The sequence below is a fragment of the Bactrocera dorsalis genome, chromosome 4 (genome assembly GCF_023373825.1).
Source record: "Bactrocera dorsalis isolate Fly_Bdor chromosome 4, ASM2337382v1, whole genome shotgun sequence".
Classification (NCBI taxonomy): domain Eukaryota; kingdom Metazoa; phylum Arthropoda; class Insecta; order Diptera; family Tephritidae; genus Bactrocera; species Bactrocera dorsalis.
The window spans coordinates 53216630-53237402 of NC_064306.1; the positions used below are offsets into that span (position 1 = coordinate 53216630).

A 20773-nucleotide genomic window follows, 5' to 3' on the forward strand; every position below is an offset into this window, starting at 1 on the left:
TCCGAACAAATTATTCAGATCGGATTAATATAATTGTCCAACAAACCGATCCATCAAAATCAAGGTTTTTTCAAATTCTGACGCTTAAAACATCACGCTTTTATTTAAATAAACAATCTTATTTATTTCACTTTCAGTTGCAAATTTTAATGCCAAATTTCAAACACAAAATAAATATATTTATATATGTATATATATATTGTATGTATGTTTTGTTCCAAAAATGTATGCATTTGTGTTTTATGAGTTATGAAATTAATTTTTTCGAATTTTTTCCTTCTCTAAATACTAATTTTGTGTGAATCTCCTCTTTTTTAGTACATTCAGCTCATTTGTGTTTTGTTTCATTATATATATTTATATATAGGTGTGTTTATATTAAAGTTTTTTGTAATCTAAATATCCAATTCGTTCGTTTTCATTTTGTAGCCTAAATTGTTGCGCCCAACGCACTTTTTCACACTCTTGTAATCTACGCATATTATCAATTTAATGTTTTGCTTTCTTTTTTTGCGATTTAATTTAGTGTTTTTGTTTTTTTGCATTTGTTTTTTTTTCTTTTTGCCAACATTACAACATTAAAAATTTTCACACGATTTTCGCACAAACATACAACATACATATATATACGTATTAGTTGCGCAACATAATTTAAACTACAAGTACGAATGTTTTAACAAAACAAACGCTAACCGTCTATTTGTATGTACTATAACTCACACACTCACACGCACATATGTACATACATGCGGTGCGTACTAGCATAAAAGTAAAATCAGAAATATCCAATTTCTAAGTTATTTACAATTGAAATAGATAATAATAATAATAATATTGCTTAAAAATACAATTACAATTAGAATTACAAATAGTTACTTTTTATATTTTTTTCTTGTTTTTAGAAAGGTAGACACTTATTTATATTTGTATATATGTATATCCAATCAGTGTTATCTATAACATTTTGTTCGTGTCTTTCTTATACGTAACATATGTATGTATGTATGTATATAAAGCAAAAGCTTATCTTTGCACATAAATGAGTATAAATGTAATACTTACTATAAGCAAATTATAATAGTCGTTAGAAATGTGAAAAAAGTAGTTTGAAGATACAAGCTTGACTTTTAGTTTAACTTATAGACTACTTAAAATACATATACATACAATCATATAACCGTTGTAATTAACAAGTATAGTATATACGAAAATATGTATTATTAAAAAAAAATTAAGTTTAATTAAAAAGATTGTGCAGTAAAACTTTTAAAATTATACATTTAGTTTAGACACATTCTAGAGCACAGTAAAACTATTTATATCAAAAAAGAACAATTTTATCGCTATATAGTGAAATTAAACAAATTGCTATTAATAATTTGAAATATTGTGTTAAAATGTTAGTTTTAGCAAATTTTGCGCAAAGTGCAAATTTCAGAAGAAAAACGAATTTGCAACAAACTGATACTACAACAACTATTGTGGTGTATAAAACAAATTTGTCTAGTGATTATCTTTGACTGTAGCTTTTGTAAACGCGTTGCGAGCCGCCGCTACGTGTTGCTGTCATTGTCGGACTATCGCCATTGCCGATAATGTCCATACCAGCGTTTGTGCTGGTGGCCGACGTTGAAGCGTGATGTGTTTCTAAGTTTAGGGGAAGCGCGCAGTCATCGGATTCGTTCATCTCGTACACTAAATCACGTTTCTTGAAGTAGTCAATTAATGTCTTTGTCGACTTAATATGCGCCACAGCGGAAGCATCCGACTATTAGAAAAAATGTTGGAAATTTAAACAAAGTTAAATGCCGTTAAAGAAATAAATCAAATAAATAGAAAGAAGTAAATAAGGTGTTATGTACTTACACAAGTCAGATCCATAAATGTATAGTATTTCTCCAGTACACTGATAATTTCTTTGAAGCTATTTCCGCGTAAATGTCTACGCACCAGCGTTTCGTACTCCTCATTATCGGTGATTATGTGGCCAATAAGCAGAGCAGCATAGCTACCCTTAATAGTGTGCTCCATGTGATGGCCGGAGTTTTTCAGCACTGTAAATTGCAAATTGTCGATTAAAATTTAATATTGAATAATTCTTCAATATCAGGGTTGCCAGTTTTTTTATTTAAAAATTTTGGAACAAAGTATTTATATTTATTTTTTAGTCAGAAATAGTTTTTTTCCCAAGATGCTTGGATTAAAAATTAGATTTTCTTTTAAAAATAAATTTTAAATTTTTAATAATCTTTTTTTTTAATAATTTAAAACTAAATTAATAATTAGATTTTTACTAAAACATAAATATTTACATAAGAATAAAAATATTTTCAATTAAGTTTTTCGGGATTATAAAATAAATCAATTATTTTTTAAGGCATTATTTGCAACCCTGTTCAATAAAATATTCTTATGCTTATATAAATAAATAAATAAATAAGATATAAATATTCAGAAGACTTACAGTTATTTACAGTTTCATCAACCTCCTCCTGTTTCTTCTTATTTTTATCGGTACTATCCAAAATGGCATCGGTATTCTTTTCGACCAATCTGTTTGAAAATGAATAGGTCAAGAAAATTATTATAATTGAAGATAAGCATAAAAAGCATGCATTAATTACCTGGCGAATTCCTCACATACGTAGAAATACTCCATCACAGCTTGCACAGCAGTCACCTTGTTATGTTGATGACTGCTGTATTCGGGTGGCGCATAAATTCGCATTATCGCCACGCGATTAGGTATCGTATACATGGTAAGGTTGATAAGCAACAGCAGCACCTGTGGATATAAAAATAAGAGATTAGTTAAACGTTTACGGTGCAACTCAAAGATATTATACTCACCAGAATACTCAGCTCAAAGACACAACGTTCAGGAATGTAGTTAGGTGCCTGCAGCAACAGACGGAAGCTTGTCTCGATTACAGCAATGCGTTGACCCAACAATTCGGCACCCAACGCTTTTGTTGGATTGAATGTGTGCGTTAAATTGATGAGCACTTTGAGGAGTGGGAACAGGAGCTCGCGCATTACTACTCCTGGACTATCTTTGGCAGAATGCTCGATTGACTCGGCAACATGATGCATTATCTCACGATCGCATAGCGTAAATAGTGAACATAATGTGTGGACCGCCTCGCCTTGACCGTAAGTCAATACATACCGTTGATTCTCCTCGTTCAATTGCGTTACATTCTCCAGCACACGCATACAACGCTCGACAGTTTGCATATTGTCGAGTAGCGATTGCGTCCATTGAATATTTGTGGCGCCATTATTGCAATCGATTACAGGACGACAATTGTCGGAAATAGTTTTGATGATATGTTCGAGGCCGCCAAGTGAGCGTAGCTCTTCCTTAAACCAATCGCCTGCACGCTTTGAGGTCAACGATAGTAGTGTTTCCATGGCCAATGTGCCAACAGTAAGCGTGTCCACATTGAGGTGAGCCGCTTTGCCTTGAGATTTTATTTCCTCGCAGAGTTCACGTACCTTTTGACGATTGCGTTCGTAGTTGGCGCGATCCGATGGTGCTGCTACAATTTCCGACTCTAGCAGATTCATCATTAATTCAAGCGAGTCGCGATCGAGATCCATATTTAGACCCTCTTGTGAGAGTATAAACATAATTGCAGATGTACAGAGACCTAGACTCTGGTCCATATTTGCATCAGAAAGCGCCTGGTGAAGAGGGGATTAATTATTGAGTATGGATAAGCAATTTAAATACTTTTATAAACAGTTATTTAAAGATTAATTAAAACAAGATATGCATATTTATAGACGGACAACCATAAATCGACTCAGCTCATCACCCTAATCATTTATATATATGTATATATGTATGTATGTTATTACTGGATGTTAAAAACTTAATATACCTTGTTCAGGGTATATACACAATATTTATTCATTCCATTTGTAGCTTACCTTGAAAAACTTAGTAACCACGCCATGTGCGCGTACATGCATACGGAACGTTGGTATCATACACTTCGATGCCAGTTGAAGAGCTGACAAACAGCGTGTTGGTGTTGGATTATGCGGTTGCAGCGCATCCAATATGTACTCGACATCATCATCCATTTCTTGATATTCACCAATTTCCTGTATTTGATGCGCTGTTTTCACATTACGCACAACGGTGTAGAAGCCTTTAGCTTTGCGATCGATTTTCACACTCGTTACGGTGTCGCTCGGCGCATCTATGTCCATATCGTACGGGCTGTTGGAGCGGATTTGCGCATTGCTAGCTTTTGTTACGCGTGTGAGTTTGCCTATAGCTGGGCTGTTATCACGCGATATGGCGCTCGGACTTAGATCCTCGCTGAAGTCATCGAAAATCGCATCGGCCGCTGTACGTGTGGCTGCAGGCGGTGCAAGCGTATCATTCTTTTGCAATGGGGACGCGTTCACATCGTTCGCGGTGCTGCCGTTCGCCTCAGCATCCCAACTATGTTTGTACAGATGACGTTTAGAAGCCGCCGTTTGATCCGTCTGATCGGGTGGCACCAGTGCACGACTCTTAAATATGCTACCTTTCTTCTTAGAGATCACAAGTTTCACGGAACCACGTTGTTGTTCTTCCTCGCCATTCGCACCGGTAGAGGCGTCATTGCAGACGCCGTACACCACATGTTCGGCCAAGAGTCCAGCTGTTGGCGATTCGACGACTGCATTACAATTTACTTGATTGTCTAGTGTTAGTGTACGTTTGAATTTGTCTTTGACTTTGTAGTCACGCCGTGGTGGCGATGACGGTGTTGCACTTGCTGGACGGGTGAGTGAATTGGAATTGGAGTTGTTGTCATGCAGCTCCAGTGTTGGTGTCAATGAGGCGGTTTGTAGTTGCGCGGATAACTGTGATGTGTTCAAATCATTTGATGTGGCCGAATCGTGGTAATCTATATTGGCCAATTTCGCAGGCGTGCCATGCTGTTGTTCCTCGAGTTCTTCGGCCGATGGCTGCAACACTTGAGTAACTTGTTGGTTCTTACGCTTTCTGCCATAACTACGCGGCGCTGGTGGTGTGCTACCTGTTCGGGGTGATGTACTCGCGGCGCCACTTTTTGTTGCTGCTGCTGCAGCCTCTTCGGCGGCACCAGCTTTAGCTGATAAACTGGCGGCGATTTTATTAATATTATTATTGTTATTATTTACGTTGTTGTTGTTGCTAACGTTACGAGGTTGGCGTCCGCGACGTGTGACGGGTGCCGTAGCGATTGCAGGTGTTTCAATACTATCGTTGGTTTGCTGTATAGCAACCCCTGTTGTAGGTAAGCTTTCCAATTCCACGACACCTTTTTCAGGAGATGTGTCGTTATCTGTTGGTGATGGTATATGCTCCTCAGTTACAAGAGCTACCTTTTTTGGTCGCCCTCTTGTTGGGCGTTTAGTAGTTTCCTCGCTGATGACGGTAGAGGCCACGGTAGCTGCTGGTTTGCGCCCTCGTGTTCTCGTTGTTGTGGCCGGTTGAGTTTTCTGTGGAGATTGACTGTTTTCATCCTCATCTTCCGCATAGTTTGCTCTTGCACCTCGACCACGCCCTCGTGTGACACGTCGTTTTGTTGTACTTTGTTCTTCGACTTCTTCTCTTTGCAGCTCTGTAGGTGTTTCCATTTCTGGAACATCCATCGGATCCGCTATGCCGTTCACTTTGGGTTCATCAGACTCAATATTAGCTGCAGCTACGGAATGAAGACTTTCGTCGCCGCGCAGTACTGCTAATATATCTTCTTGTAGTGGCTCTTCTACCAAATTCGTTGCTCGCTGACTCACTTCACCGTCCATCATCATAGATTCTAACCGTGACTCTATATCGGAAGGTGGGGCTACCAATGAGGAATGTTGACTCGTTTCTAAATCGCTGGTTATAACACTAGAACCACGACTGTGTATCACACAACTTTCTTCGTGCACCGCCTGCGCCAAAAGCTGTGGCGTACTGTTACCTTTAGACGAAATGCTGCCCAGCACAGATGATTGCGAATCAAAGTCACGTTCCGACAGCGCAGGTGGAGAAATCACTGTGCGTCCTATGGGCGTCGGCTGTGGATGTTGTTGTTCAATGTGTGCACTAAATGCCAGATGCGGAGAAGGCGTTTTAAATTCACTTCCAGTTGCGGCAATATTTGCTTGTTCTAAAGCCACGTGTTTCAAATGTTTATGCTTTTTACTTTTCTGTTTCTTTTCACGTTCACCTCCAGAGGCACTGCCTGATTCTGCGGCGGCGGCTGCTTTTTGGGCTGCTGCAGCAGCTTTAGCTGCCTCGGCGGCTTTTATGGCGTTCCGTATCACGTCTGTTTTAATTATAAGTTTTAATCGTTCTTTAGGCGGTTTATCCGGTGAAATTTTCACAGTCGAATAATTGATTTCGGATGGATCTTCAGAGTTTTGATTGGATACGTGTGCAGTTTGAGGAGCGGGTTGGGTAGGCGGCGGCAACACTGGATCCGGAGAAGGCGGTCGCAGTGGTTTTACAATGATCTTTGGCGTATTATATACCGGCGGAGGATGTGTGGAAGGAACTTCTTCTGTAGACGCTTGGCGAGATTTTGATGGCTCGGTATCGTAGTGTTGGTGTGGAGATGAGATGTTATTGGTAATAGGTTGCTCTTCACTATCAGTACTCACCAAACGAGAGGTACCCTAAAATGTGAAATAATTTAATTTTTACTTCTTATATTATGTATAAAAATATTTACATATTATTCAGAAATTATTTATACTTAATAATACGTAAAATACATTGAAATTGTCATTCAGAAACTTTTGGGTTTATTAGAGTACTAACGCCGCGATAAAAAATGCGCGCGTTTTTTACATCTTTTGTTGTTACACTTCTTTCGTGTTTTCTTTTGTGGTTGTTTTTCTTAAGTTTACTCTGAGGGATTTTTTTGTTTTTATTTTAGTGTTTGGCAAGAGAATTAGAACAGAATCTATTGTGAATCGTGGTGAGTTAAGAACTCGCTCTGCTGCTAAAAAATACAGAGGGAAAGGGGTTTGAGGACAAACTAATTTTCACAAGTACGTCAGAAAATGTATAGAATGCAAAAAAAAAAATAGCAAAAACATAAAAAAATAACTTTATACTTAAAGCACTTAGTAATAAGTTTGTTTCATAAATGTTTAATGCTAAATATGTATGTTTATTGTAGGTAGGTTTATATTACTTTTGTAGCAAATAAATTATATACTTTATAAATAAATTACCTTAGAAATTCTCAGCACTATTGGTGGGTGTTCAGGTGTTTTCGGCGTGTAAGTTGTTCCGACTGTCGTCGAAGTTGATGCTACGCTTCCGATTAATGTCGCACTAACTGTAACAGCTGTTGGTGCGGGTGTTGCTGGAGGCGGTAGATCTGGTTCAATAGTCGCACTACTTTTTATACTATCGTCTGCGTTAGGTACCCCAGTTTCATCTGATTTAGCAGGTTTATTTTTAGGAAATATGATATCTTTCAGTGGAGTCGGTATGCGCTCGTCTTCATCATCTTCACAATAGTTAACCACTTTACGCGCCCGGGCAATAACACGTGACGGAGGTGCTTCGGGCTTTAATTTTTTCTCCTCTTTCTTCTTTTTTTGCTTAGATTCGCTTACCGGCTTATTCGCACCTAGCGTAGAAATATCCCCAGTGGCGTTGTCATCCTCTTCCGCTGCCATTTGCTTAGCAATAGCTTTCTTCGGTGATTTCTTCTTACGCTCCCCAGAATTTGCTTTTGGTAATTTCATTTTGATTGGTTCACGTACTGGAGTGCCAATCGAACCAGCATTTGATGTTCCAGCCGAATAACTTTCGCGTATAGGCGAAGCCGGTGTTCTGGGCATATTCTGTATGATTTGTGCAATCACCTCCGGTGGCGCAGTATTACGTGATTTAAAAAATTTCTTGGGTTTTGGGGGTTCCGGTACCGATGGTGACATGTCATCGTCAAGTAATGATGCTGGACTTTGAGCAGGACTCGCTGCTGCAGCAGCAGCAGCAGCAGCCGCAGCTACGGCCGGTGATAGTGCAGCTAAAGCATAAGTACGGGTAGACGTAAACCCGATTTTGCCCCATTTACCAACCGTACCGACAGAACGTGCTACAGTTGGACGATTGGTACATTCCTCACCCTTGCAAAGTACGTCCATGGGGACAACAATATTTTTGCCCCAACGAGACATTATGTTCGTGTTAAATTAATCAATTACGGTGCTCCAGATTGTGACGTTGTTTGTTGGATATTGTAAAAATTTAACTATTTTTTGTAATTATGCTTTTTATATACATTTATTTGAACTTGAAATTTCGGAACGATTTGAATTTTTTATTTATTTATTTATTTAATAGATATTTGCTAAGTTTTGTTTGCCCTCTTGATGAAAGTGTGTACATAATTCACAAAGATTGCTTTTTTTCTAAATTTCAAGGGTTGAAACAAGTCACAGTACAATCCACTTTTTTGATGAAAAAATTCACTGAACTCATTATTCATGTACATGGTTCTTTATATAATTATGCATGTTTTTAAAGTTCAATAAAGTTTAAACAGGTTTTTTGTTTTTGTTTTCTTTTATATTTATGCAGGCGGCGCATGATAGCCGCGTTTTAGTTCACCACATATCAATTGTTTTTATTTTCACCACGACGTCTAGTAAACACAACACAAAATGTCAAATGTGTTTTTGTTGTAATTTTATGTAGTTTCCTTTCGGCGCGATTTCAATAGCTCCCCCCAATAAGATTTTCTCTTCATCCAAAAGCACTACCCCTTTTTTCTCTCCAGCCCCCAATCTATTCTTCGACCAAAAGCAATAAAACCATATAGAGCCGCTTAAAAATTGAACTTCACACTCATTTATATATTCACATTGCTTTCGCAATAAAATTTTCTTCAACGAGATTCTGTTTGTGCAATAAATAATCAACAGTTGCACAAAAATTTACTAATATTTTCGATTTGCTTTCACATTCGTGTTCACTGTGCCACCGTACCTTTACGTGCTTTTCTTTGTGGGACAGACGGTGAGAGCACACGAAATTTATATCACTTTAAAACAAACAAAACCTGAACTTTCCACCCGAAAAATACTTGCTAATATTTTTATGCAATCTCTTTTAACTTTTCGACACAGATTTATTCACGTAAACTGGTTTGAAATTGATTTAAAATGAAAATTATTTTTGGCGAGATTTACTGCTTTTATGTATCGGAGCCATTTTTATTTTTCTCGTTCCTTATTCACCACATTGACGGTATTGCCATTTTCGTGTGAATATCTAGTGGATTACTGTGGTATTTGAGGAATTATGGAAGGGTGAAAAATTTGTTAAAAATTCAAGAAAATATTAAATAAAAATATATTTGTTGGAAGGGTTCAGTGTTTGTTCATATTTTTAATTTATTTTAAAAAAACTTTATTTCCATTTATTTATATATACAGTTAACTAATACGTGTATATTATATATTTAATTACATTTTTTAATTTTTTTCCATATTCATTTTAAAATAATACGGACTAAAACATTGTTTCGACATTCCTGACACGCAGTAGAGTACACATCGTGCACTGATGACGAACGTAGGAACCTGAATTGGGTTAATGTAGCTTCATTGAAGGAGTTTTTCTTGGAGCCCTTAAATATCGCCCGTTGATTCGATTGTCTTTGGAGTGATACATCAAACACATACCATATCAGCAGTATCTTCATATTTATGAAACATATTATATATACATACATATTATATATCTAAATACATATATTTTGGTTCTATTGATATATTTATAAAAAAATTGAAAACCAAATTAATTATAAAATTTATTGAATACTTTTATGTCTACATACAATTTTAGTATTATAAACATTTTTTTGTTTTGAGATTGGCTTATGTTTTTAAAATAAGTTTGACTTTATTCGTCGACTCCTCTTCTTCCTTCTCTTCGTTTAGTATATAAGCAAGAGGATCGTCATTAACAGATTCCATTAAATTGTGGCACGTCTGATTAATCGGAAACATAAACGACAAGTCTATATCGTAGCGAGGTAGCTTTTCCCTAGAAAATGAAGTAGGTTATGGATTTAAGTATTGTTACTAGGTCATGCGGACGCATATTATAACATAAATAAACTGATTATTTATGTACATTTTGGTAAAGTATTTTTATTTTTATAAAATATTATATACACCCGTCAAGTATAAATAAAAATACCTCAAGAAGTTTATGACATTATCGCCGAGTTGCGGTTCTCGCGACAACAACAACGCTGATAAGTAACGCGGTGATTTTTTCTTTTCCGCACAATGCATTACTAGGCTCCACGATTTGTAGTCTGTATCGATGACGTAAGTATTGTAGATGCCCTCATCTGTAAAAAATAGTGATTCTATAATTATTTTGAGGAAAAAGCTACTAATAGTTATATATTTATTGCACGTTGTTCGTTGAAAAGAGTTGATAACCTTACATAGAAGAAATATATTTTTTATTGGCACCTTTTAGGGAAGCCGCCGCAACTTGTTGGATGAAAACTTATATTTATTTGATTATTCGCTGCTCTTACAGAAGTAAGTAATAAATAAAAAAATATTTTCCTTCTTCTTTACTGGCGTAAAAAAAACATATTACTGAAATCTATTTTAAGAATACCATACCATCAAATTTGACCCGGACAACAATAATAAAAAAATAAGTTTTCGCATTTTTTAAAAATAAGCTTTTGCCCCAATAAAGACGTTTATTTAAATATTCCATATACTTATTAGATGCCTCGGCTGGGATGGTCTTTAGTTACTTCAAAGAATATTATTTTTTTCGGTTTCTTCTCATTTTTAGTTTCTACGTCTTTTTCATAAACTCATGTCTGAGGTGAATGTAGGGTTCTCTAATACTAACACTAACATAATTTATATACATAAATGTGTTTGTACGAGTACCAATCTTGGAAAAAACTTTTTGCGATTCGGTTTGCCCGCCCTGTTTATATGGCTCAGCCCAGTTCAAATTTGATCAGATGGCATTTATACTTTTCACTGTAATGATTTAAATTATTATTAACACAAGAATATATTATTTACTATTATTTTGTATTTTAAAGTTTTTTTCAATGTTTTTGCTTACAAATATCCTCGGTGTGCATCCAGTGCGCCGGTGTTTCGAAATCGGGTATATACCAGGTAATGTTGCCTTGTAATTTCTCACGCAATGGATCTTCGGCGAAAATATAACTAAAATTCATGGTTATCTAGAAGAAAAATTTAAAATTATGATATAAATTACATAAAAATATATTTGTAAATTAGAAAACTAATATTATATAAAAATTGGTATTTGAATAAGCGAAAATACTTTCGAATTCGAAATAAATTCATATATAATTATTAATTATTTTATATTTAATGCCTTGATTTATTTAAATTTCTGCTGAAAAGTCAGATGATCAAATTTGACCCGGACGCTTACTCATCCATTTACATACATATGTGTACATATATGTACATCAAGATATTTATGTATGTATGTATGTATGTCTAAATTAATCTATAAGCACTTTTACTTAACAATAAATACTATATACATACATACATACATAGATAGTTTCTTTCGTACTTGAACTAATTTCGCTCACATGAAGGCCGATCACAATCTATTTTGACGCTATGGATTATTTCATTCTCTTTGTATACATACGTATGTATATATGTATATGAATATACCCTAAGAAAGTGTAATCTCTAAATTTAATACGTTTATAATCTCTTCGAACTGTCTTCAATCTACTCTTGGAGAAAATAATTCGTGTTGCAGAACTAAAGTAGCAGAGTGTATAGCTGCTGGTGTACGGCGACAACCGCGCCTATCTTGGAACAAGTATTAACAGCAACAACAATTTCAGCCTCGAAATCCAACACGGAATAACTCTTGCCAACAGGTGCTACTTCGGAGAATTGAGTAGGCTATTGAGAAGTAAAGTCCTCTCTCTCGAACATAAACCAAACTCTATAAGTCACTCATTATTCCCGTCCTGCTATATGGTGCAGAGCCATGGACGATGACAACATCTGATGAGTCGAGCTGGACTTAACCTACCAACCTTCTTCCAATGACAATCCCTTTGTCATACATATAATATCAAAACAAAAGTTGAAAAATTTGTAGAAATCCATATGCAAAGGTAATAAGTATTGGCTACTTACATGTTGATCCTCGGCGGAGAATGTAAAATCGCTTTGCATGCAGGCATATTCTGGCAACTCTTCAGTCGATGCATAATACTGGACAACATACCAGAATCCCATCATCGATTCCAGATCAAAATTCCGTATGGCACGAACCTGCAACAAAATTTACACATTTCATCATATAAATGAGTATAATATAATAGTTGAAAATTATTTAAAAATTTAAATATTTTAAAATTTAAATAATAGGAGTATCCAGCTAAGGTCAGCGAAGTCAATGGCTTATCATTTACATATCTGTTATGAACATTATGATAGGTTTATAAGTATGTGAACATTTATCTTATCTCGAGAGTTGACTCTATAAAAACAAATCGAAATCCTGCTCGAATAAGATTCTCTTAGTTGATGGCGATCACTTTATGCCTTAAACATAATTGTAGAATCAGAGACGTTTTTTACAAATAGAGACCGCTATACGTCTTTGTACGAGTATATTGAATAGGTATAAAAACAAATATGGTAGCTTAAGATAACGATCCACTCATCCGTTCGCAGGATCAGTCTTAGCATAGTGTCATTAGGTAGATCAAAAGCTTTTGTAGGGAGTTTTTATGATTTACACATTAAACACGACTTAGATAAGATGAAATTATATTAAATAAATAAATGAGGATTGCACGGCGACCTAAGGTCTATAGTACCCTCTCCTAAGACGCAACCACTCACTTAGCCCCAGCATATTGATAAATTCCAATATACTGCTAGGTGCTATGGAAGCGCTGTGATCCCTATTTGGAATCATGAATCAAAGGGCTTTTATTCTGCGTCTACAAACTGCTATGCAGACAATTTGCAGGTGTTCTGGAGTTTCAGACTTTAAGTCGCAGAACCGGCAGTTCGCACAAGAAGCTAGGGCCATATTATATAAGTACTTCTTGACTTACAATGGCCAGAGTAAAAGGCGACAAGTAGCCTGAGTTTGTCACTTTGGAGGTTGATTACATATTTAAGCCTTTTAAGGCTGTAACTACCTATTAGCCACTTGGCATGGTGAATGCCAATTCCCCTCCGTGCCCACTCATTTATTTTTGCGGAGCAGCTCTTTAATGGTAGGGGACCAACCGCAATGAAAGGTTCTGGCCCTACCATGTTGGTGGATGCTGCAAAGCGGGCGAGCTCATTAACTAGCTCATTCCTGGCTATACCTTTTTGACCCGGCACCGAGAGAAGGTGCACTTGGTTATGATCTGATATACTGCTCAGGCGCTCTATAAACTCCTACACCAATAGTGATTTGATCTCGTATGCTGAGATCACTTTTAGAGTCGCTTGACTGTCGCTGGTTATAACCATACGTTCATTGTGATCGTTGTACTGGAGGCTTATAGCAAAGACCTCTGCTTGGGATATGCTAGGAAAACTTCCCATAGGTATGGAGAGTTTGGTGCGTGGTCTTGCATCTCCTGCGCCAATTTTCTCCCCCGTTTTCGAGCCGTCAGTGTACCATTTGTCCAGTGAATATTCATTCCTTCCTACTTTGGGTATAGAGATCCATCTCTCTGTCTCTCTCTCTGTTACAGAAAGACCACGTCCCGGAGACTTGAACTTCGCGAACGAAGCCGTAAGCCACCTGATTGAGTTCGTCTTGCGACAAGCCAATCGCAGCGAGAAGGCTTGTGTTCGCTTAGAGGTAGACACTAGTTTTCTTAATTGTGGGAAATGCCCATCTAGAAGAACCGTAGCACTTAAGACAAGATACTCATGACAAATCTGAAGTTGAAGACGCACTTCGTAAAAAAAATAGCTTATCTTCCTAAAATGATGAAGACATTTAATGTTTGTTCGCCTCCCTACTGGATAAATTTGATTTACTTCTTTTCTGCCGAAAAATGTTTAAGAAGAATGGTGTCACGTGGTGTAGCGCAATATTTTCTGGATGAAAAAAAAACGGTATGAAAAAAGAACGGCGGTACAGTGGGTGGAAACAGAAAGAGAGGTATATTTTTTCTACGAAAGAGTGAGAAAGGTAATTGAATATATTGACCGAAAAAAAATCAAAAGATTTTGAAAGGTTGCAACTTTTTTTTAAGATGAAAAACCAAACTGTGGCCTAATGTTGCGATTACCCTGAAGAGACCGACTGAATGGTTCTAAAACTCGCTGAATGGATATAACAGTGAACTGTCTGAAGAATACGTTGGAAGCACACCGCCAAGCAAGGACGATGGAATTCTGGAAGCGAAAATATATCGCGATGGACTAGCCAGCGTTTCAAGTATTATGACAGAGAGTAATAAAGACCACATTTTATGTTTTGTTTTTGAAAAATTAAAATCCAAGCCGTTGGAATTTAGGTGACTGCTTCAAAATCAACAAAAAATGTCTCTAAAAGCAAAAGTAAGAAGGGAATCAACTGTCTCTCGTTTTATCTATATTAAAATACTTTTTCTTTCGCAGCATTTCACTCATGCACATTAAAAATAGCAATTATCCAACGCCCACTAGAATCTTAAACTAGAAAAGTTGATGAGTGCACAACAACAAAAACAACAACAGAAAAAGGAATTCAACTAAATGGATCACATTTCGAATGCGCAAACGCGATGGCATTCTGTCAACAGAAGCAAAAACAAAAAAAAAATCCGCTTTTAGTTGGCCATGAATTTGGCTCTATCTTGAGAGCGTCGCGCGCTCAGACTTGGCCACTTAGAAAGTGTGATTGATTTTTGGCGCGGCCAAAACGGTACGTCGCCCAACGCATGCGCACACGCTCATTGCCTGCCGCGCGCTTACTCCAGCCACACACACACAAACACAAATGCACACACACATGCTTAGATGCTGGCGCTTGACTTGGCCTGACCAAGGCTAGGTGGTAGGCAGCAGCGATTTACTCGTCTGCGCGCGGTCGTTTCTTTTCCGTCATTCTGATAAATGTGCAGTGTCGCGTGTGCCGCATATTGATGAGATTCCATTTGATGAAAAACGTATTTACATTAAAATTTTCTATTTTTTCGCATTACACGGCTGCTTTGCTGATTCAGTTGTTGTGGTTGCTGTTGCTGTTGTTTTGGTGGCTGTCGCTCAAGCAAAAGGTATTTAGAATGCGAGCGCATGCGGTCACAACAGCAGCCGCATCAGCAATTCAGTCGCTTACATGTGTGGCTGTATGTGTGATTGGGATAGTGGATGTGGTGGTGGCGCGTCCAACCATCCAGATTAGTACGCGGCGCGCAGCTTTGGCGCAAGGGGAGGAGATTATGTGTGTGTGGCATGTTTGGGCGTACTGCCAAGTGCAGAAAAGAAAGTGTATATTTGGAATTATTTGGAATTGCTATTTTCTGTTTCAGTGGCCGCTTGACATCGCGCGCACATGCACACACGCTTACATACATATACATATATGTATATAAACCATATACATATGTATATGTTCAGTATCAATATATTGCTAGCGGCATCTCTCGCCCGGCAAGTGATGCGCGATCGACAGTCGCCGGCGCTGCACGTCGCTGTGATCTAGTTTGTTTGCAAAAAGAAAAGCGCGTGCAATAACTCACAGGTGAACACACACCGCAAATATCCACCAAAACACACACAAATCGATACTTTGGCAAATTTGTATGGAAGGTGTGTTTCGCATGGAATGTAAATTATTTAGAACAAAATCGAAAATGCAGCGCAAATTTGCATACTTTAATTGAATGTTCCATTTGGCACCAATCTTATGATTTATGTGATGAATTGCGGATTCATTGCAGGCTATTCATTTAGTAAAAGCTTTTGGTATGCGATTAAAGTTTTTGGCGAAATCAGTAAGCGTACGATTTCATAGTTAGGACTAGTAGGACCTAGTTCTGGGAATGACACCCTTTTATTTATTATTAATTAATTATTATTAATTATGAATTAATTTATTATCGAAAATCAATCCACTTCATTTCTAAGCTATTTAAATTCCTGTTATCAGAATTCACTCGGATTTGCATACATGCACTGAAGATCAAATTTGACCCGGACTGTTCCATTCAAACTATGCGCGCATAAATAATCGATACAAATACAAATTCGATCGGATTTATATAACCTTTTTTTATATTATTGTGAAGTTTGATCGCGGTTGTTAACTCGGCTATAATCGCGTAAGCTGTGTCTACGCCAATTAAGAAGAAGAAGAAGTTTGATCTCCATATGTCAATAATTTGACTGATTGACTTAACATGTTTGATAACTAAAGCATTAACCAATTTGGTTGATCCGATCCATTCGAGATGTTGAGATCATCTATTGTATTATCTCCTAACATGTATTGAACCAAATGTCGTCACCTTCTCTGACTTCTCCAAAAGTTTCACATTGTTTCCAATTCAGCTATATTACGGAACAATTCGGATAATGGCAAGTTGAGATATCCTAAATTCGGAGATTATTCCTAATATTACTGAGATTCGATTTTCTTTCACGTTGTTAAGTCGGTCAATGACCTTTAGGAGGTCCATTGTTAAATCACTAGCACTAAAGTCCTTCCACCCTATTATATCCTTTCTCTACCACCGCCATTCCTGTAAGAAAAAATCGACCGATAGTTGCGATTATTTTTCTTTACAAAGCCTGAATAGAGTATAGTCCCATATAAGATGTTCTGTAGTCTCTTCTTCATATACCTTTTTACAGCTTCTACAATATTCATTGTATGGTGTTCCCAAGCATGTCAGGAATTCGATAGTGATCTATTAGCACTACTACTAGAATTCTTTATGTCATTCCTTTCGAATTTTAATAATCAGCAGGTGGCGCTCTTATTCCATTCATGCCACGTTTGCTTGCTGCTTGGGCAAGTTAGAGATTGACTCCACGGAGAGTCAGCTATATCGATAGCATGTTTGTCGATTAAATACAAAATATTCGTAATGTTAAACAATCATTATTTCTTTCTGAAAAAGAGCTATGAAGAAAACATAGATTCATCATTTAACTCCTGTGTTCAAGAAAGAGTGATCCAAGAGGATCATGTACACCAGTAACGGAGTCCAGAGCAAACAAAGTTGTAACGGTCAGTTGTCAAGGTTATGGCGCCTATATTTTTGATGCATATGGACAACTTTTCATCGACTGTTTGAAAAACCATCAACTGCCGTATTTGAAAAACATTAATGGAGCGTTTGAAGGAAGGAATTGTGAAAGACCGAACAAACAAGAACAAAGTACTGTTTATTCCAGAGATCTATTTGAAGCTAAAAACAAATCGTATGCGAAAGAAGGTACCGAAAAGTTGGAACACCACATTCATATATTTTCCAAAAACGCAAAGCTGCTTAATTTCGTTTAGATCATCTGTTAGATGAACTCTTGTCTTTGTTACTTTTTCCCGTTTCTAAAACTGAGAAAATGCATGGGGATTCGCTACCATTGACAATACTATTCAAATTCTGGGAGCTTGTTTCAAAGGGCACACCAGTGATATTGATCTGAAATTTCGCACAAGTCCTTCTCTCTCTGAGAAGCTGCTCATATGTAGGAACCGCCGATATAGGACTTGGGTAGGAACCTAACATGGCTTCGTTTGCATATCTAAACCCATTTCCTTTATGTTTCGATGACCCGGTGCAGTGTTTGGCTGGAATTTCTGCTAAATTAATATAAAATACTCCGAAAGAAAATTATCTAGAGACGTTAAATCGCATGACCCTTGCGGTCATTTGCTTGTGTCTTTTCTCGAAATAAATGAGTCGACAAATTTTCTCGCAATTTGTCTATATATAGATGTGAAACATGAGGCCATTGCCGATTTCATCAAATTACGGGAAAAGAGCTCGGTCAGTATCGTGTTATAACACTTACTGACTTTCGAAAGAAATAAGGCCCAATGATGCCGTCATACCACAATCGGAACGAAACCGTCAATTTTTGTGGTTCAATTGCGTTTGCTGAACCACACGTAAGTTTGACTCACGCAAATAGCGACAATTTTGTATGTTGACGAAGTCATTAAGCTAGAAATGGGCCTCATTTGAGAGATGATTTTTCGATATCCACCGAATTCAGTAGCAACCGGAGAACATGAATTTGTGAAATAATCTTGAACAATTTTCAAGTGTTGTACCAAAGTGAAACGTGACGTGGTGTAATGGCAAACTTTATTGAACACACTGACAAAATTTGACACAAGTCAATATGGCCGCCACGAGTTGTCAAAATCACGGCATCCCTGTTGGTAGACGGCATATATCACTCCACTCTGGTGTTAGCTAAATCCAAATTAGCGCGTAATAAACAAAATAAATATTACATCATTGGTTGGCACTAATTTCAACTGAATTACAGTTAGTAAGAAATAAAATTATTTGACGTTGTTTCCTCAAATTTAGTACTAAAAAATAATTACTGCAAATTTTTTTGTGAATTATTTCGACACATGAAAAATATTGAGTTGAATATGTATGTAAGTATATATGCATATCATATATTTGAATCCATATGCTTATATAAATATAATTTCATCGATAAAACTCATTAATTTCCATTGAAATATAATATAACACTGTTACTTTTGTCAACAACCGATAAATAAATAGAGTAATTAATATAATTTTTATGTATTTTTGTATGCACATTCCTACACACATGTAAGTAAGCATGAATTTAATATTAAATCATTCATGCATGCTTCGCATAACCCAGGAAATACTGATAATATAATATTTTTTGCTCACAGTTTCCGTTAAAAACAAAACCACACACAAACACACACACCCACACCCACGATATCGCTGCTATCACTATAGTAACTGTATAACAAACTCACATTCGGACAACGTTTTTTCAAATCGGTGCGCTTCTTCGACACATAACTGTTGAAATTCATCCAAGGTGAGACGAATTCAAAACTCAACAGTGCGATCAAGAAGAAGAACAATATCGCAGCTCGCCAAGATGACATTTTTACTTTCCGCGTCTTTTTAATAAAATTTCTTTTAATTTAACTTTTCTGCATAAAATGTCGCGGCTATTTCACTTTCTTTCTCCAGCCGTTTGTTTACTTCGTCTCATACCAAATAGATGCGCGTTGCCTCGGCGAACGTGTATAGAACACCAACTGTTGGTGAAATTGCCAATTTTGTACAACTCAATTCAAAAACAAAAAAACAGCAGAGAACTATTTTGACATTTTGTGCTTTTTACAACAAAAATATTTTACGCCATTCCCGACCGGCAGCGACGCGCTAACTGGCTGCGATTGTGTTGTATGCTAAGCGATGGCGCGCTGCGGAGCTCCAGCGATTTGTAAATGGTAGCGACGATTGTGGAGCGTAAAATACTACATACATATGTACATATAAAGAAAAAAAAAATAGCAATTAAAAAAAGTAATAACAAAAAAGTCAAATGAAATGAAATAAAATTGCGGATAAGAACACCCGCCACTCGAAGTGGCTGTATAAGTTGTTGTAATTTGTGTTGATGGCCTGCTAAAGTGATTGTCGCTATTGTTGGCGTTGTTGTTGTTATTAGAGTGGCCCTGTAGGAACACTTATTCATTGACTTTAGAGGAAATTTATTTTGCCATCGAAAGTGTTTTCTGAAGGTATCTACTTGGTTTTTAATTTATTGGTCCAATCGATATAAGGATATGCTTAGCTTCTTCTTCAATTCCGTTTCATCCCCTTCAAGTAATACCCTCCCGATGCGCACTTATGCCAACGGATTTTCTAATCTCCGAAACACAGGTTGTAGTCACTTTCTGGGATGGCCTTCAGTTCCGTCTTCGCTGCGGCTTGAATCTCCTCTATCGTATAAAAACGGTGCCCCCGGAGCGGTCTTTCGAGCTTGGTGAAGTGCCAGAAGTCGCACGGCGCCAGATCAGGTGTATACGGTGGTTGCGGAACGATATGGGTTGAGTTTTTGGCGAAATGATCACGAATTACGAGGGCAGTTTGGGATAGTGCATTATCGTGGTGTAAAAACCAAGAATTGTCTTTCAACAATTCCGGCCTTTTTAGGCGGATAGCGTTACGCAAACGACGCATAACGTTCAAATAATATTCCTTGTTGACTGTTTGACCGGTTGGAAGGAATTCATAATGCACAACACCACGATAATCGAAGAAAACAGTCAACATGACCTTGATTTTTGAGCGACTTTGGCGCGATTTTTTTGGTCTCGGCTCTCTTTTGGCACGATATTCGCACGACTGATCGGTTGTTTCGCGGTCGTAAGCATAGATCCAAATCTCATCGCTAGTTAAAATGCATTTCACCCTGATAGTCGGAAAGCATCATTTCACACACTTCAACGCGACGCCTTTTTTCCAAAAAATTCAATGTTTTCGGTACCAGTCGAGATTTGACGCACTCGAGGCCCAAAACATCCTTCAAAATGGTATTGGCTGAGCCTTTCGATATGCCAACTTCATCAGCAGGGTCTCTAATTGTTAATCGACGGTTTTTCAACATCAAATCTTTGATTTGTTGAACGTGAGGTTGATGGTCGCCCTGGACGCTCTTCGTTCACGGCCGGCTTGGAACTCACTATACCATTTGTAAACATTTTTTTTTTAGATATAGCCTCATCGCCAAAGGCTTTCTGCACCATCCT

The 20773-nt window shown here is 37.2% G+C and overlaps 2 protein-coding genes across 2 annotated transcripts; both read right to left on the reverse strand.

The window, feature by feature from the left end:
- Positions 1-98: 98 nt before the first annotated feature.
- Positions 99-9229, reverse strand: LOC105224368 (protein wings apart-like). Its single transcript, XM_011202428.4, has 7 exons — positions 7219-9229; positions 3937-6654; positions 2851-3687; positions 2625-2785; positions 2465-2553; positions 1867-2054; positions 99-1768 (listed from the first exon to the last, which is right to left on the reverse strand). Exons 1-7 carry the CDS (start codon positions 8173-8175, stop codon positions 1511-1513), a joined length of 5208 nt encoding a protein of 1735 aa, XP_011200730.2. The 5' UTR covers positions 8176-9229; the 3' UTR covers positions 99-1510.
- A 570-nt stretch (positions 9230-9799) lies between these two features.
- Positions 9800-19455, reverse strand: LOC109579419 (uncharacterized). Its single transcript, XM_049456383.1, has 5 exons — positions 18983-19455; positions 12190-12327; positions 11114-11237; positions 10205-10361; positions 9800-10048 (listed from the first exon to the last, which is right to left on the reverse strand). Exons 1-5 carry the CDS (start codon positions 19115-19117, stop codon positions 9880-9882), a joined length of 723 nt encoding a protein of 240 aa, XP_049312340.1. The 5' UTR covers positions 19118-19455; the 3' UTR covers positions 9800-9879.
- Between the last annotated feature and the right edge of the window lie 1318 nt (positions 19456-20773).

Bases quoted from the DNA above. Each gene is read 5' to 3' on its own strand.
- LOC105224368 (XM_011202428.4), bottom strand. From the start codon at position 8,175: ATGTCTCGTTGGGGCAAAAATATTGTTGTCCCCATGGACGTACTTTGC. The intron at 2,786-2,850 runs GTGAGTATAATA...TTATATCCACAG, and splicing joins TCTTTGAGCTGAGTATTCTG to GTGCTGCTGTTGCTTATCAA. The intron at 2,554-2,624 runs GTAATTAATGCA...ATTTTCAAACAG, and splicing joins GTATGTGAGGAATTCGCCAG to ATTGGTCGAAAAGAATACCG.
- LOC109579419 (XM_049456383.1), bottom strand. From the start codon at position 19,117: ATGTCATCTTGGCGAGCTGCGATATTGTTCTTCTTCTTGATCGCACTG. The intron at 11,238-12,189 runs GTAAGTAGCCAA...TTTTTCTTCTAG, and splicing joins TCTCCGCCGAGGATCAACAT to ATAACCATGAATTTTAGTTA. The intron at 10,049-10,204 runs GTATTTTTATTT...TTCATTTTCTAG, and splicing joins AATGTCATAAACTTCTTGAG to GGAAAAGCTACCTCGCTACG.